The 18,760-nt window shown below is 39.0% G+C and overlaps 1 protein-coding gene across 1 annotated transcript; it reads left to right on the plus strand.

The window, feature by feature from the left end:
- The first annotated feature begins 4,890 nt into the window (after positions 1–4,890).
- LOC115806443 (NLR family CARD domain-containing protein 3-like) lies at positions 4,891–16,996 on the plus strand. Its single transcript, XM_030767140.1, has 13 exons — positions 4,891–4,976; positions 5,359–5,472; positions 6,047–6,160; positions 7,207–7,320; positions 8,826–9,213; positions 9,296–9,515; positions 9,729–11,523; positions 12,200–12,373; positions 14,103–14,276; positions 14,689–14,862; positions 15,948–16,112; positions 16,204–16,250; positions 16,438–16,996. The coding sequence occupies exons 1-13, from the start codon at positions 4,942–4,944 to the stop codon at positions 16,959–16,961; spliced, it is 4,038 nt and encodes a 1,345-aa protein (XP_030623000.1). The 5' UTR covers positions 4,891–4,941; the 3' UTR covers positions 16,962–16,996.
- The last annotated feature ends 1,764 nt before the right edge of the window (positions 16,997–18,760 follow it).

Here is an 18,760-nt window from a genome sequence, read left to right on the forward strand (position 1 = left end):
AGTGCTGCCTACTCCATGGATAAAGAATGTGAACTGGTACACTCCTCTGACAGGTGCTGTAAATACTCCTATGGAGTGGCAAAATATTCCATATGAGTCTAATATTCTCAGTTTGAACAAAAACAAACAAACAATTAAGCAATCACAAACCTAATAGGCCAATTTAACAATTATGTAGGGCTGGGTGATTAATCGAATTTTATTTTCAATTACGATTTTGGCCTCCAATGATTATGAAAACAAGATAATCAAGAAAAAAAAAGATTATTGTGCTGCATTATTTATTTAAATGTGTATGCTGTATACATCAGGGTTTCTGTTAGCCGGTACTTACCAGTTTTAGCCTGGTAAAATTTGTTAAAAAACCAGTAAATTAAAAACTTAATGGCCTACATGAGAAAAAAACCCTAGTAGAAACCCTGATGAATACACACACACAAACACACACATATATACAATTAAGCCTCCACTTCTCAAAGACAGAAAAGAAGAAAGCTTTTTCGTCATCAATTCTGGGGACGGATCAACAAAAGCTTTCTTCTTTGTCCAGGTGAGCTTTTGCAAAGGCTAGGCAAGCATTTGTGTACCTGTCTTGGAGAAGTGGAGTCCTCCTTGGCTGGCAATCACATATATACATACATAAATACATACATACATACATACATACAAACATATATATATATATTGCCATAATGGAGCAGCCCTACTTATTAGCTATTCGGTCAAATAAATTTGATGATGGACTTGGGCTTTTACCTGTGGATGGGTTATAAGCGTTTCCTATGTTGGTGATGACGTCTCTAAAAACCAGATTAATTCCAGTGTTGAATGGTCCAGTGTTTCCATAACCTGACGCCAGCAATGCGGCTGAAAATGCCACTTTTCTCACTGTGACAATCAAAAACGATGGTGAATGGGGAAGAATAGCAATTGGACATAAAAAAATATTGTCCATAAAATCAAGCATTTGATGTGACCTCAAAAAGAAGAGATCAAGTTTATTGCACATTTAAGTACAGGTACCATTACCAAAGCAGAAGAGTGTAGAAATGCAATATATAAGTTAAATTCTCCATTTCAGTGGCACATCAGTAATGTGATAATCATGGTAATCTGAAGCACATTTTGTAATTTCAGGTTTAATAGCATCAGAACAGAAGTTCTCTTCACCTTGGTTCTCCCTCTTCAGGTTCTCCACTTCACTGTCTGTGACATTTGACCAGCTTTTCAGTTCTCGTAGTTCCTCTGTCTGCTGTCGTAGTCCCTGTGCCTGTTGTTTCAGCTGCACTCTGTCCGCTGAAATCACACAGATCCCCACGCGGCAGAATATGTAAACACACAGCACAAATTTCATGAAATAATGTTAAAGTTCATCCCTACTTTACACTCATCTTTTTCTATGGCACATGGTAAGCGCTGTCTTTCACTTTTGTATGTCTTTAGATGTCTCTTATTAACATGTAGATTCACAGCTTCTAAACCATCAGATATAGTACCTTCATTATGTCTCTTTAACTCGTCCACTTGTTTCTGACCGTCTCTCAGTCTGGTCTCCATAGTAGTCAGAGAAGTTCCTAGAGCTGAGTATCCATACAGGATAGAATATGTCAACACACAGCACAAATCCATGGAATGATGCTACGATTCACCTAGACTTTAAACGTAACTTTTTCTGTGGCATAGGGTAAGCACCATCTTTCATTGTTTAGGTGTTGTGACGTTTCTCATTAAAATGTTCATTCATATCTTACAAACTATTTGATCTGTTACCTTCATTCTGTCTCTTCAGTTCCTCCACTAGACTCTCACTGGCTCGGAGTCTGGTCTCCATAGCAGCCATCTCAGTCTTGGTGTGTGTCAGCTCCACTCTCTGCTCCGTCAGCATCACACTCATCTCTCTCAGTACAGAGTGGATGTCGGGCTGAGAGGTCTGTTGGGTGGATGTTGTGTCTGAAGGTGAATTTTCCTGATTCCCGACGTCAATCTCATTCTCTCTGCTCTCACTGTCTTGGTTGTGAGTCTGAGTGATGTCAGTCCCACTGAGTTTCTGTCCCTTAATCAAACTACAGCTCAGCAACAGCAGTAAAGCAGCAGAAACCCTCATTGTCAAAGTAGATTCTTTTCTCCTCTTCTTCCTCTTCTTCTGTTCTACTGGGAATCAGTACTGGCCCTTTCTTTGAAATATTAATCCTTAGTTAATCATCTCTGTGAAATAACAATAACAACATGGGCACAAAAGCAATCAGTTAGTTCATAATTTCAAAGTCCCTTTTTTTTTTATTGTTTTACAGCTGTCTTATCATATGTGTTTGTGTAGCAGTGCCTTTCACGGTGGATTCCTCTGAGCTGTCTTTGTGTGAAGCGCGTTAAACAAAGTCTTTAAACAGTGTGAGCTTGTTAATCATCCCTTGCTGATAACACTGCCATGTGTAGTGTTATTGTTTAAAGCTACTCAGTTGAAAGACAGAATAAAGATTATAATTTGCGGTTATGAAGCGGTTACGATGCCCAGCGTGATATATTAAAACCCTGCTGTAACTGCTTGGTGGGATTGTGCCATCTGGACAGAATGCTGTGAACCAAGTTGTTTGTTCATGTATCAGAAATGGATTGGAAAGACGGCCGTATGAGTTTAGGAATTTTAAGTATTTGTAAATGGGATAACGAGACACGTCAGTCAAATGGTTTTCCAGTGTTGCTCCTGGAGGTCCATATCCCAGCACACTGTAGGTGTCTCCTTGGTCCCATACACCTTCCTCAGCAAATCAACAGCTTGATAACCAGCACATGAATTATGTTATTTAGGGTGTCATAAAAAAAAAAAGGACTCTCCTTGCTCTAACGCGCCTTCTTCTTTAGCAAATCAGCAGCGTGATAATTAATTATGGTGTGATAAAAAAAAGGGAGAGATATGAGATGAGCAGTGTTGTGTGTCTGTTGTGTGTCGGAAACTGTGTAAATTTAAAGTCTGCAACTGTTTTTGTTCATTTAAGATTATAAGTTAATGATTTCTAAAAAGAACTAACCGGTCCAAACCAGAAGGAGTTCAAATGGTAAAAAAACAAGATATTTTTAATGTAAAAAATGATCTTCAGATCTTCAGGTGAGTTTATGGAATCTGTTTTACTGTGTAAACTGTGTATTAATAAATACTGATATCAACACCATCTTGTCATGAATCAAATATACATTTTGGAATAAAAGTTCATCCCAGTGAACTGATAACATGCAGAAAGCTGATATTGTAGAGTTTGTTCACAGGAGAGAGTGTTGTCTGGTTCTTTTAACTGTTCTTTTAAATTCTTTTAAACTAACATTTAAAGTTATTCATGTTTTCTTTCAATTAGATGGATTTTCTTAGCTAGAAGAGTTTAATGAAATTGTGTTATAGGCTATATTTACATTCTGTTTTCCCCCAAAATCATGTAGCCAGTGAGGATGGCTGTAGGTCTCTCTGTCTCAGATGTCTAATCTGTCAGAGAAACCTTGTTTTTGTTCTGTCGTGTGTCTGTTTTTCTGCTCTAGTTATGTTGTGTTTGTAGATCGGTATCAAGTGTTGTGGTCGTTACACAGGTGTTTATGAACATCTCAAACAAACCTGCTTAACTCCACACCACACTGCATGCTGTACAGCGTATCAGTAAAAAGCACTTCTGGGTGTATTATCAATATTTAGTTTTCACAACTTGATATGTAAACTGAAAAAGGGAACAGGTGAAGTAAATCGTTGTAATCTACAGATTATATGCATCAGTAAGATCTATTACTGTGATCTAATGAACTATGTTAATAAAGCTGAAGAATAAATATCATCAACAGGCATTCTGTCAAAAACTATCAAAGTTTTATTCACGTCAGTTACACGTACAACAAAACGAGTCATAAATCTCTATTCCTCAGATTAATCAAAGAGCACTAACGCTCTCGAGTTCTTGATCTGATGTAATATCAGTTTATGTTTTCAAAAGTTCTGCCAAATTCATGAAACGGGTATGTTCCCAGTAGGAATGTTCCTTGTACCTCGAAGACAGAGCATACTCAGTTTCTCTCTCTCACCCTGACATTGCATTTTATATGTATTAATTACATGGTTTCCACGCTCTTCATTGTTGTTCTTTGTCTGATGAAATGCAATGTACATTCATGTTATGCGTGAGCGGGTGAGCGGAGCAGAAGTGAAACCAAAACAAGCCTACGTTTCAGTAACAGGATACAAGCTTTCTTGCCTCCTGGTCGAAAGATCCCTGGTAAAAAATCCCCCAAAATAACACAGGTAAAGCTGATCAGGCTAACTGAAGTACTGTCTCTGTCGAAACACATTTAAATAGCTTTCGTCCAATGTGTCTTTGTGTTATTGGTACTATCAGACGCAGCCGTAACACGCATCACGGATCTACAGCAGCGTCACCGCTGACGATATCTTGAGTTGTAAAAATGGAAGAGTAGTTTGAGGCGCAGTACACGTAAAACGTCGAAACGATTTTGTGAGTTGGAAGATAAACTCCACCGAAATGAAACAACGTATTCATGGATATTTGTGAACCCTTTAAAGATCAAATCCCTCCTCTTTTGTGGAGACATGTTTAGGAAGTCGGGTAAGCAGATCAGGAAGTTGTTTTCTCTCTGTTCACACAATACTGAGTTATAGCTTCTACCCATAACTTCTTTTACAGTTTTTATGTGGAATGATGATTCGTATTGTCGCTTTGGTGTCTGCTTTGTCATATGTGTGTACTGTGTGAGAAAATTCAAATGTTTAATTCTCGCAATGACGATTCCAGGGGGCATAAAGATTTTTCTTTCTTTCAGGTCTACAAATGTCCACGTATGACTTTAGGCTTGTTTGTAAAGGGGAGGCGAATTGAGTGTATGTGGAGAACGTAAGGAGACTTTGAAATTAAACCGTCAGGAGAGCGCAAAGAACCGGGTTCTGTCACTAAGATGAGTTCCCCTCAGGAGTGTAAAGATAACGAGAGGTGAGAAAACCAGTGAAATAACACTGAACCTGATACAGTTGTAAGATCTGAAGCATTACCTTCTTACTCCATGGCTTTGTGTAATAGTCAGTTATTACTTTGTATAATGACTGGTGAATAGCGTCCAATAAGGTGTGTGGTTTAGCAATGTACAGAACTGAGATGTCTGGCTTAATGGGCAGAATGGTGTTTAGTCCATTATGCCCAGTAGTGACTTTCGAATTCCATTTGTAGGCTGAGGGCTAAACCAAACACTTTAATACTTACGTAATAAATGTTTCATGCTACTACTGATTGAGTGTTTTTGATCTCATATGCTACATTTCATGTGCCTTTGTGATGCGGTATGAATGAAGTGTGAAACTTTTGTATTTTCACCTAGACATAAGAAGGAAATACCAGAGTCTCCAACACCATCCTGTTTGTCTATGAAGAGTGATTGGTCGATGCCTATTCCACCCAACTTCAGCCCAGAGCCTCTTGGAGGAGATAAAGGGTGAGTGCTGTGTAGATTTGATATAATATGATGCTCACTTTACTGCAGCTACTTTGGCTTGAAAGAGTTTATAAAGCTATCATGTTTCCATTCCAGATACAAGATATTTAACATATTTCTTAACATAATTATAATATTCAACATATTTGCACAGATCAGCCTGTTATTGAAATGTTTTCAGAAATGAATTACAGTCATAAATGAGTAACACAAAAGCATTTTGTCCAGTTTGTGTCAGGGAGTAAATTTTGGCCTGGTAATACTATACTGAATTGTAATATTCAATGCATGAATAAAATATACTGACTGATATAAATGCATATGTTATTGTTATTTTAAGGTTTGTGTGAATTGAATGTAATGTCAAATTATTGTATCGTATTTTAGATGCGTATTACCACAGAACAGTGATGGAAATGTTTGTGATCATATTTCATATCAGTGCTTTACTTTTAGACATGTTAAATGTAATGATGCCTACATCCCAGTTCATATCTCACTGTCTGCATGTCTGTGTGTTTGTGATGTAATCTGACTGAAGTATGAAATCTTTGTCACTGTGTTTTATTCTCAGACATAAGAAGGAAAGACCAGAGTCTTCAGCACCATCCTGTGTGTCTATGAAGAGTGATTGGTCGATGCCTATTCCACCCAACTTCAGCCCAGAGCCTCTTGGAGGAGACCGAAGGTCTGAACTGTGTAGATTTGATATAATATGATGCTCAGTTTGCTTTGTCTACTCTGGCCTGAAAGAGTATATAAAACTATGTCACGCTGGGTGAAAGAGACTGGATGCATGTGCAGGTCAGGTTCTGTTTTAATTACATTAAACATAACAAAAGACTACAGAACTTACAGAATGCAGATTCAGGTTTTCAGGCAGGCAGGCAGGCAGAGAAACTGACATAACATAAGGCAAACATCATCAGTTCCCACACAGAGAAGGAGGGGAAAACCAGGATTATTTATACAAGTCTTAACAAGGCTGAACTAACTGAAAGTGGGTGGAACCAATGATTGAACTAACAAGACTGAACAAAGAAACCAGGAAGTAACAGACAAGTTAACTAAAACTGACCACTAGAGGGGGAACAAGAGCAACAGGGCCTGACAAACTGTCTTGTTTCCATTCCAAATACAAGATATTTAACATATTTCAGTTTGTACAGATCAGTCTGTACAGATCAGTCTTAGATTAAATTGGATAATTGAATATCAAATCTAAAATGGATTGTGACATGTTGTGAAATATTGACACAAAATCAGTGTACTACACCAACACAAATGTCACTGAAATGTTTTCAGTAATGAATTACATCCATAAACAAGTAACACAAAAACACGTTATCTGCTTTTTGTCAGAGAGTGAATTCTGAGTTAGTGACACTATACTGAATTGTAATATTCAATGCGTTAATCCCGCTAAAATATATTGTTTGATCTAAAAGCATGTATTACTCTTATTTTATGGTTTGTTTAAATTAACTGTAATGTCAAGTTATTGTCTCGTATTTGAGATGCGTATTACCACAGAACACTTAAATGAATTCAGCTGATGGAAACGTTTGTGATCACATTTCATATCAAGCTTTTTTTTACTTTTGCTTTACTTTTAGACATGTTGAATGTAATGATGCCTACATCCCAGTTCATATCTCACTGTCTGCATGTCTGTGTGTTTGTGATGTAATCTGACTGAAGTATGAAAAATTTGTCACTGTGTTTTATTCTCAGACATAAGAAGGAAAGACCAGAGTCTTCAGTACCATCCTGTGTGTCTATGAAGAGTGATTGGTCGATGCCTATTCCACCCAACTTCAGCCCAGAGCCTCGTGGAGGAGGCGAAAGGTCTGAACTGTGTGGATTCCATAATGCTCAGTTTGCTTTGTCTACTTTGGCCTGAAAGAGTATATAAAACTGTCATGTTTTCATTCCAAATACAGCATTAGGTTGCAGTTTATGAAAGTAGTTTTTGGTGAAATGCTGTCGTGTGAAGATGCAAAATCTGGACGGATGTGCAGAACAGGCCTTTATTACCAGAGGATTTCTTGAACTAGCGAAGTAACGAAGGGAAATAACTGTGCAATGACTTTAAACAGACTAAACGGAAATCGCCAAGAGCTAGAATAAGGCAAAGAAGTTACACAGAAAACAAGCGCTTTGTCTCGTACAACAAGCGAAAGACTTTGCAGCTGAACAAGGGGCAAACCGGGGTATTTATACGTTAAAGAACAAAGGGAAGGCAAACAGAAAACCAGTGCAACACATAATTCAATCAGATGGTAGTTAATAAACTGGCAAAAATGTGCACCAATAGCTGAATTACTGCTAGGGGACATGGAGGCATGACAGATATCCTACTAAAATATTATATGTTGTTTAAAATATTTTAATCTGCACAAACCAGTCTTAGATGTAATTTCATATAAATGAGTGTACACATGTGCATGTATCTCCAAAATGTATTGTGACATAAATAGACAGTCATCATTGTTTGAAAAAATAAATGTAATTTTTAAGTGGTTGAAAACATTCACATTGTACATCTTGAGGCAAAAATAAGGGAAGTGAAATGGTATAACTTTCCCCAAAATTCTTGATCCGTTGTAACATGAGGTGGTGTTAAATGTTCACAAGTTTCAAGAAAAAATATGAATCAACAGCATTTACTGGCCACTACAGAAAACATGAGAATATGGCTGTTACATTAAGCATTCTCTCTTAAGGGGTGTTATCGCACAAAAATGTCAAACAACTTTTTATATGGCATAATGTTTTGGCACTTCACCCTCAAACATCAGAGATAAAAATTTGTTTTTTCTGGTCTATTGTCATTGTGAATACTTTCTCAGACTGATGATGCAGCGGGTATGCTTTTAGCAGCTGTATCTGTAAATAAGTCTGTGCCATCCTGTAAAACATTTTGGCCAGAAAGAGGACTTTCTTACCTTTCAGAAAAAAACCCTCATAATTTTGTAAAAACATTATAGAGTTCCATAGAGATTTTCTCATCCATATGTGAGCTAAGAACTAAACTAAACACTTTGACAATAATTCAGATAGTTCTAGATAGTTCCTGGTTGAGAGAACTAAAAGTGTTTGAGTTTCTTTTGTTTTACAGAAGTAATAAATGTTTAATGTAACTGCTGAATTAGTGTTTTTAAATTAGTGTGTCCCTCTCGACTATGTGCACAAAAGCAATTTATTTCATATAAATAAATGTAATTGAAATGTTCATCAGTTTTACCTAAATGGGTAAAAGAAAAACGTGGTCTAAGGGATACCAGGAACTGAACTTCGAGTCAGCAATACTACACTGAACCAAAACATCTACTATGTAAATTCCACTATAGTATGCTGCTTACCTCCAGACATGAGGAGGGGAGAACAGAGTCACCTTTAAATCAAGTCCACCAGGAAGAGTTCTGTCCTGTTCACCCAGACTACTGCTACACTGGACGTAGAGATGTGGCCTGTGATTTCTGCACTGGGTTGAAGCAGAGAGCTGTGAAGTCCTGTCTGACCTGCCCTGCCTCCCTCTGTGAGAACCATGTCAAGCAACACTACACAATACCAGCACTGCAGGGACACACACTGGTGGAGTTGACTGGAGACCTAGAGAAGAGATTCTGTCAGCAACACCACAGACCTCTGGAGGTGTTCTGCAAGACTGACCAGACACACATCTGTAAAGTTTGTGCAGCGCAGGAGCACAAAGGCCACAGTAAATTCTATGGAAAGGTGAGTGTTCACTCTATATGGTTATTCTATTCTTACTGGAGGGGTATAATATGGTTCAATAACCTCTCTTTCTCTGTTAAAGATTTCTAATGTTCCAGACACACCAAGCCTTCTGAAGCTCATCTTGGGGAGCATGAAGACAGACATCTTCAATAGGTATAAGGAGGAACTGAGAGAGAACTATCCAGAGTGCCTAGGAAGCCAGCAGGAGGATCTAGATATCACTGGTGTTGTTAAGAAGATGCTGGAGAGCTTTGGAGAACAGGGAGCTCTACGGCTCACATTGAACTATCTGGATATTGGTATGATTGCTATAAACGAAATGACTAGAATATTACCTATGACTGAGAAATTACAGATATTTGTACACATTTGATCACTTTTATTTTATGTATTTATGTATTTTTAGAGGTAAGATGACAGATATGTAGTTCAGAAAGTGCAAATTGATTCATAACAAATATTGTGCGTAGTCCTTTAAGTGGCTTAAGTGACTTAATTCTTTTTTTATCCAGCTTTTCCAATAATAAAAATCAGTGAAGTTAATAAAGGAAACCTGATGAAAAAAATTCAGCTAGTCTCAGAGGGACTGCCAGAACAAGGGAAACAGAGCTTTTTGAATGAGATCTACACAGAGAACTACATCATAGAGAGTGGAAGTGGTGAAGTCAATGATGAACATGAAGTCAGACAAATTGAGAGGACCACGAAGAGACAAGAAACTCAAGAGAATCCAATCGAATATAATAACATTTTCAAAACGCTGCCTGGACAAAGCAAAGAAATCAGAACAGTGCTGACGAAGGGAATAGCTGGAATTGGAAAGACTGTCTCTGTGCAGAAGTTCATTCTTGACTGGGCTGAAGGAAAAGCCAATCAAGATATTATGGTCATTGTCCCTCTACCTTTCAGAGATCTCAATCTAAGGACAGAAAAGTACAGTCTTATTCAACTTCTTCATTACTATGCTCCAGAACTGAAAGAGATTAAAAACATTGAAGATGAAAGAGCCAAATTGCTCTTAATTTTTGATGGTCTGGATGAGTGTCGATTTCCTCTAGATTTCCAGAACACAGAGATTTGCTGTGATGTGACAAAATCGACCTCAGTGGATGTGCTGCTGACCAACCTCATCAAGGGGGATCTGCTTCCCTCTGCCCTCCTCTGGATAACCTCCCGACCAGTGGCAGCCAATCAGATCCCTCCTGAGTGTGTTCACCGAGTAACAGAGATGCGTGGGTTCAGTGACCCTCAGAAGGAGCAGTACTTCAGGAAGAGAATCAGTGATCAGAACCTGGCTGACAGAATCATCACACACATCAAGTCATCAAGGAGCCTCCACATCATGTGCCACATACCAGTCTTCTGTTGGCTTTCAGCCACTGTTCTTGAGAATATGATGAGTTATGCAGGCACTGCTGAAATACCCAGAACTCTGACTGAGATGTACACACACTTTCTGCTCACTCAGATCAGTTTGAAGAATAAGAAGTACCATGGAGCCACAGTAGAAGACCCTAAGAGGTTGTCTAAATCAGACAAAGAGATGATTCTGAAACTTGGAAAACTTGCTTTCCAACAACTGGAGAAGGGAAATTTAATATTTTATGAAGAGGACCTCAGAGATTGTGGCATTGACATTCATGAAGCTTCACAGTACTCTTCACTTTGTACAGAGATCTTCAGAAAGGAGTTTGGATTGTACAGGGACAAGGTTTTCTGCTTTGTTCATCTGAGCATTCAAGAGCATCTTGCTGCAGTGCACGCACATGTTTCCTTGGCAAACAAGACTTCAAATGTTTTCAGCACAGAAAAACACAAAGTGGATCTAGACAGATTGAAACTGTTTAAACTGCACCAGAATGCAGTGGACAAAGCCCTACAGAGTAAGAATGGACATCTCGACCTTTTCCTTCGCTTCCTTCTCGGACTTTCACTGGAACAGAACCAAAATCTTCTCCAAGACTTTATGACAGAAACTAGTCCAGAAATGAGAAGCTACAGACCTGCAGTGACAACTGATTATATAAAGAGGAAGATCAGGAAGGAATCATCACCAGAGAGGATCATCAATCTGTTCCACTGTCTGAAAGAGCTAAAGGACAACTATTTGGTGGAGGAAATCCAGTCTGCCTTCAAATCAGGAACTCTCTCAGGAAAAAAGCTGGAGCCAGACCAGTGTTCAGCTCTTGCCTATATGTTACTGATGTCAGAGGAGGTGCTGGATGAGTTTGACCTGAAGATGTACAAAGCATCAGAAACGGGGCAGCAGAGGCTGCTCCCGGTGCTGAAGATCTGCAGGAGGGCGAGGTCAGTAATGGGATGGTACTTCCTTTGATATCACTATTGTGATGGCTGTCCTATAGGCTATGGTATGGGTGTTTACAAGGAATGTTATTGACGCATATCCAAACAAACCCATGTCCTGACAGTGAAACACTGCTGAGGGGTGTTCCCATTTCATGCAGGTCATGATATTTACAATAGTTGCAAGCCGTAGTTTACCATGTGAGTCTGAATGACCCTATGCTGATTAAGAAGTAGTTTGTACTCTATATTATAGTTTGTAGTCCTATATTATGATTTTTATATTGTACTTTATATTCATATTTGCTCTTTAATTTCCCTTATGTTTTAGAAACTCTCTGTGTATTTGTTTAGCCCTGTCTTGAATTAACATGTTGATGCACTGATCCTCAGTCAGGCTGCGATATACAAATGTATCCAAATGTGTTAGCAAATTCTGATTTGAGGGAAGCTCTGATTTTTTTGGTAACTTTTTATCCCTCCCTGCAAAAGCTTCCAATTTGCTGTTTGAAATCTCATCATCAATGTTTCATGAAAGCGTTATAAAACTTACTCATGTAATAGGAAAAAAACCCATAAAACTGGTTTGGAGAACCCTCTGTTAGTAAATTTTGGTGTTGTAAAGAACTCTATAATGTGGTGTATAAACTTTTGAAAACTTCATCATTCTTTCCAACAGATTGTCTAAATGTTTCCTGTCCCCTTACTTCCATGAAACTGTGGTGTCAGCTCTTCAGTCACCAAAGTCACCCCTTAGAGAGCTGGATCTCAGCTACAATGATCTTAGAGATTCAGGGGTGAAGCTGATCTGTGCTGGGTTAATGAGCCCTAACTGTAAACTGCAGAAACTGAGGTGGGTAATGTTTATGTGGATACATGTACATGCACGTAAGAAGACTCAGATTTTCGCATTTAAGGAATTTACACTGTTGGGGAAATGCCGCTATTTGCGATTAGCAATAAAAAAAAAATCAGTGGGAATCCAAACTTGCCCTGAATTTTACCCTGCATACTAGCAGAATCCAGCATAATACTATAGAAGGCTCTCTATCTCTGATTAAATTTGGTTTGCTTTAGCAGTGTCTGAGGTTGATGAGGACCGGAATCAGAATCCCTATTAACTGAAGATCTGTTTTTAGCAGAATTCAAAATTCACACGGGTGCTTGATATCAATGGGAAATCATACAAGGTTTCAGATGATCAGGCACTTGGAATTTCCTGAAGTGTGAACAAAGCTGAATAACCATCGAGATTTTTTTTGAGAGTCATTGAGTTTTTTTATGAGGGGTCTTGGGTAATTTTGCATTGTCCCCACCATCTTTTCCTGGGGTTTCATCTGTCCCTGAAGCCCACGTATTGAGTTTCAGTCTGCCCAGGCAACACTTCTATGAGCCCAGCTTGCTTCTGGGCAGTCTAGAGGGGAGCACCCATAAGGTCCAGGCTGATCCGTTTGAAGAGAATTTCAGTGAGGATGAGTGGCACCAGATGGCTGTTGTCGGGTGGTCCTCTGACACACAATGCACCGTTGGTAGACGTTCTGGATGTTTGTCTCCATGGATGGCGAGTGGAAGCGGACGCTAACACGCCAGATTGTGTTTGGCTCACTGGGGTTTGAACCAGGGATAATCTTAACCAAAGACTAGCTGCACAGGTAGATTGACTTTAATCGGTGCCCAAGATGTCTTGGGTGGTGGGTGGATGTGTGCCGTAGTGAGCCAGGGGTGGGAGTAATTAGGTGTACCGTGTGATGGAACTCCCTGATTTTAGCAGTGTCTGAACTGTTCAGCCCCCCAACTGGTTGTGCAATGTGAGATTGGCAGAATAGGTAGTGAGAACAATAGGGTCGTTGCTGCACAGTGGTAAGGTGAGATGAGCGTAACCTGGTATGGTCTTCTCTCAGTCCCAGTGAGCTGGTTTGCCTCCTTAGGAGTTGTAGGATTGATGAAAGGGTGACAAACATGGTGGGATGTGGTGAAGATGTCTTAGAGAAGTGACAGGTTTACTGGTGGCTCTGGAGAGAGGTCTTTGACTTTTTGGAACACATAGAGAGAGAGGGTAAAACAGACAAGCTGCAAGGTCTAGTTAAATCAGTTGTGCATTGCTAAAACTTATGAAATTTCTCATCCAGTTACATTTTATAGTGGGACCTGTGGAGGTGGAAGTCATCCAAACTGGAAATAGTGCCTACATCAGAATTATAGGATGCTGTCGTAAAATTTTCTTGAGTGCAGCATAGCAACTGGACAGAAACGATGACATAACCAATGCTGTTAAAAACAAAAGAAAACAAAACACACAAACTAAATATAACTGTCAGACAGCATACAGTCAATGACCATTTTTTACGTTCTTAACACAATACTTGGAAGAATTTGCTCGGAAGAAGTGCTCTGTTGAAATTCTAAATTGTGCCAGCCACTTACACAATGTAACTTGTACAAATTGAGTACTTAAGCCTTTCCGGTTGATCCGTCCAACCACCTGCCCTCCTTCATAATCTCTGCTCTGTGACCTCAACAATTATCACACCTCACAGAAAGTCCAACACAGAGACTGAACTACCGTCTGATTGTCTCTGTAGGCTGGCAGGCTGTGTAATTGGAGAGGAGGGCTGTTCCTCTCTTGTCTCAGCTCTGGGATCAAACCCCTCACACTTGATTGAGCTGGATCTGAGCTACAATCACCTAGGAGATTCAGGAGTGAGGACAGTCTCTAAGCTACTGAAGAAATCATGCTGTAAACTGGAGAAACTGGGGTGAGTAGCATGTCTCTGTGAATGTATATGTATATGTATATGTATCTGTAAATGTGATATATATATATATATATATATATATATATATATATATATATATATATATATATGTGTGTGTGTGTGTGTGTGTGTGTGTGTGTGTGTGTGTGTGTGTGTGTGTGTATATGTATGTATATGTATATGTATGTGTATATGTATGTGTATATGTATGTGTATGTATATGTATGTGTATATTTATGTGTATTTGTATGTGTATATTTATGTGTATATGTATATGTGTATGTATGTATGTGTATCTGTAAATGTATATGTGTATATACATATATGTATGTGTGTGTGTGTGTGTGTGTGTGTGTGTGTGTGTATATATGTATATGTATATGTGAAATCTGTTGGAATATTTTTTCCACAGGCTGAGTGTGTGCAGTCTCACAGTAGGCTGCAGTGCAGACCTGGCTTCAGTCTTACAATGTCCTCACTCTACACTGAGAGAGCTGGATCTGAGAGACAATGACTTGCGTGATTTGGGAGTGGAGGTTCTCTGTGCTGGACTGAGGCATCCACACTGTAAATTAGAGAAACTGGGGTAAGAGCAGTCCCATATCACTTTAGTAACTCACATTGTGCTCTGGTGTATTGGTTCATCCAGTTTTGATCATGGTTTGTCTTGAAAGAAAATCTTGCCTTCTCAAAGCACAGTTCTTTCATTTTTTTCTTTGAATATACAAATATAACAAAAAAGACCATGTCTACCATAAACAGTAATTAAGATCTCCAAAAAAATTAGAATGAAAGAAAACTTGTATTATTTATGATATGAGTAGTAACACTATATTTTGTTGTTATTTAAAATAGTTGCTCATTTGACACTGTCCTTAAAGCTGCAACAATTGCCTCCTAAGTTAAAGCACAAGTGCATTGCATGGTGAGGACAGTGGATATATTTTCTAGCAAAAACAAGCTGACTGGCTTCAAATTAGGATTAATATTATTCATAATGATCAAAAGTGCAAATAGTATAGAATGATCTCCTTACTAAAAAATGCATTCACTGTGATTTAGCATCATATTTAGAAAAAAAAATGATTCAGTGAAATAAAAGGAAATCCACAGTTCACTACACACGCCACACATGCCGTGAACCAAACCACAGTTTTCATTTCCAGTACAAAACTGTTACACCTCTAGTTCTCAGTAAAATGTTCTTTACCAGGAACATGTATTTTTTTAACAGCAGATGAGTGAAACATTGTTCTGAATTAACCATGGCAATGCCTAAGTTAGTAAGTAAGTAGTGTTTTGTCCTTTGAAAAATGCAAATGATGAACGCCTCTTCTCTACAGTAGTCACAGGGGATACAATTATGTGTCCATTTCAAATGGATACACATTAACTACCTTTGCACTGTGTGAAACCTATCAAAAATTCATAATTACACACATTTAGATGTCAGCAGTTGTTTATAAGAGTTGCACATACAGTAAAAAGTACAACCATTGTGACAGTAACTTTCACCTGTCATCAAATATGCAGTTTTACATCCATACCATTCACTTCCTCTATCTTCTCATTTCTGTTTTAATCCTGGTCTGTGAGCTCAACCTTCATCACAACTACCCTGATGATCCAGTTCAGAGACTGAGTGGAGCTGTGATCTGATTGTCTCTGCAGGTTGTCGGGTTGTCTAATCACAGAGAAAGGCTGTGTTTCTCTGGCTTCGGCCCTGAGATCAAACCCCTCACACCTGAGAGAGCTTGATCTGACCTACAATCACCCAGGAGACTCAGGAGCAGAACAGCTTTCTGCTCTACTGGAGGATGCAAACTGTAAACTGGAGTAAGCATGTTCGGCTACTGATACCTACCGATACAGCGCACTTTCAGTCCAATGTCTTTTACTCAATCTGTCTGTTCTTATTGTCCTACAGATGGGACCATGGTGGAGAGTGCAGGATAAAACCTGGACCAAGAAAATGTGAGCCCTAATATGATCAGTACAAGCGTTCAGAATTTTCAGCTTACCTGTTATCTTAACAGTGATGGCCACTGGCATCAAGGCTGGTTCATTACATTGTTTTTCTCCATTCCCTTGTCACTGAGCATCAGTAATGGTACTGCTTAATGACCCTGGAAATCCCTCATCCATCCCATCTCCTTTACAGATGCCTGTCAGATCTCACTGGACCAGAACACAGCACACAAACAGCTCTGTCTCTATGATGGAAACAGGAGAGTGACACGGACTTTAACGGAACAGCCATATCCTGATCATCCTGAGAGATTTAAGCGTCATCTCCAAATTCTCTGTAAGGAGGCTCTGTCCGGTCGCTGTTACTGGGAGGTGAAAAAGAGTGGAGACAATGTATTCATAGGAGTTGCCTATAAGAGTATAGATAGAGAAACAGGCTCCATGGGAAAGGATGACAAGTCCTTCGGCCTAATTTGCCAGAGTGATAGCTTTCGATTCTGGCAGAACGGCAAGAGAACTGCTGAACTCCACCCGTCTCCTGCATCTAACAGAGTAGGAGTGTTCCTAGACTCTTCTGCCGGCAATCTGTCCTTCTACAGCATCTTCAATGACACGCTGACCCTCCTGTACACGTTCCACACAACATTCACTGAGCCCCTCTATGCAGGGTTTGGGCTTTATCCTGGTTCTACAGTGACTCTGTGCCACCTGGGATAGACCTTAAGCATGGGAGGACATCACAGGGAAAAAGATATGAGTGCATACACTGTGTGTGTGTGTGTGTGTGTGTGTGTGTGTGTGTGTGTGTGCCTATGCCTGTCTGTGTGTGTGTGTGTATGAGTCTATTAAACAAATTATTTGTGAATGCCCCTTTGTGTTTGTGTGGCTTTCGGGTGACCAAATCATTATAAGCGTGATGTTTAACATTATTTCTCATTGTTTTTGCTTTGCTTTGTAGTTTGTGTCATGATTAGTAATCTGGTTGCATAGTCGGGAGCATCTGTGTCACGCCCTGGTCCCTCTGTCTCCAGTGTCCCTCTAGTGTTGCGTCTGGGTTCTGTTTTCACTGTCTTCTCTTGCGCCCCCCCCCCCCCCCTTCTGTCAGTTTTTGGTTCAGTCCTGTTTAGTCTTTGTTCAATCATTGTTCTCACCTGTGTTTAGTTAGTTGTATCTTGTTTAGTTTGATATAAGTACTCCTTGGTTTCCCCTGTTTCTTTGTGTTGGCATTGTTTGGATTTTTCCTCTAGGTCACGTTTGTTTTCTTGTTCTGCCATGGTTCTGTTCTGGAGTCTGTAAGTCTTGGAAATTCTTGTTACTTTAAATAAAGAGAAAAATTGATCTGCATGTGCATCCAGCCTCTTTTGAGAGACGTGACAATCTGACCTTGTTTTTGTTACTTTCTCCAGGCTTCAGTCAGCTGGTCAATCATTGTTATTCTTTGTTTTTTTTTAATTAATATTTACAGTGTACTTAACTGTTTCCTGTGACACTCACCTGTTTGATTTCCATTTGCTGAAACTGGTCTCTAATGACATAATGTTATCCCTTTAGGCCTCAGAAGGTCATTTGTGAATTCTTGAACTAGAACCTCCTCCCTACAAAATATAGTCTGTATAACCGTTACACATCTAGTTGACTCTAGTATCCTACCTCTCTGCATTAGTCTGCCTAGGTCAAGTTAATTCTTTAGGTGCCTATTGCAGCCAGCTAGGCTCTGCTTAGTAGTGCTGATGTCTGAGTAGGCATGAGGTATGTCAATACAAGTAGGTGGATAGTTCAGACACTTATAAAAAGCACTACAACACACATGTGCACAACATTTGATATTTCTATAAACCCTAGAGATGAGCTTTAATCTGATTTATTGTGAAATATTACCTATAATTCATATATTACATCGCATTATATTTAATGCTTTATATTATTCATTATGTATACTTCATATGCATTTAAAATATCATGCATGTTGTGATTTCTTCAGTAAATAACCGTTGTCTCAGTAAAGGGAGCTCAAAACTAGAATTCTTTTACTCTAATACATCTTAAATCTGTCACCATCTTTATCCAAACAGTACAGCTGTGTCAACTCCATTGCTGTTACAGAAGTGTGTAATCTTTTTCAGTCGGTCAGACTTTAAGTTTCATTGCTCTTGACTCCTATTCATTCTGTCTATGCTGAATTGAACTATGTCTCAATTATAAAAGCTTCAATAAGTACATGTGGAAAAAGATCTATCTAGAAGCCAGTGCATTCTTCAATGTATTAAAGTAAACAAACAAACACATTTCTGTGAAATAGGAATTCTAAAAACAGCAGCCTCATGTATCATGTTTCATGGATGTTTTTTCCTCTAAAATGCGCATTTTACAGACATCATTAGTTACATAAATATAAAAAGGTGGAAAGGTGTGTATATTTGACATTTTCATTAAAAATTAAGACTGGATTCTGAGATTTTAAATGTCTGAAGATGGAGGAAACACATCCGAGCAGAGTCTAAGAACCTTTAACTGTT

Source organism: Chanos chanos, chromosome 3 (genome assembly GCF_902362185.1).
Source record: "Chanos chanos chromosome 3, fChaCha1.1, whole genome shotgun sequence".
Lineage (NCBI taxonomy): Eukaryota > Metazoa > Chordata > Actinopteri > Gonorynchiformes > Chanidae > Chanos > Chanos chanos.

Bases quoted from the DNA above. Each gene is read 5' to 3' on its own strand.
- LOC115806443 (XM_030767140.1), top strand. From the start codon at position 4,942: ATGAGTTCCCCTCAGGAGTGTAAAGATAACGAGAG. The intron at 5,473-6,046 runs GTGAGTGCTGTG...TTTTATTCTCAG, and splicing joins CCTCTTGGAGGAGATAAAGG to ACATAAGAAGGAAAGACCAG. The intron at 6,161-7,206 runs GTCTGAACTGTG...TTTTATTCTCAG, and splicing joins CCTCTTGGAGGAGACCGAAG to ACATAAGAAGGAAAGACCAG.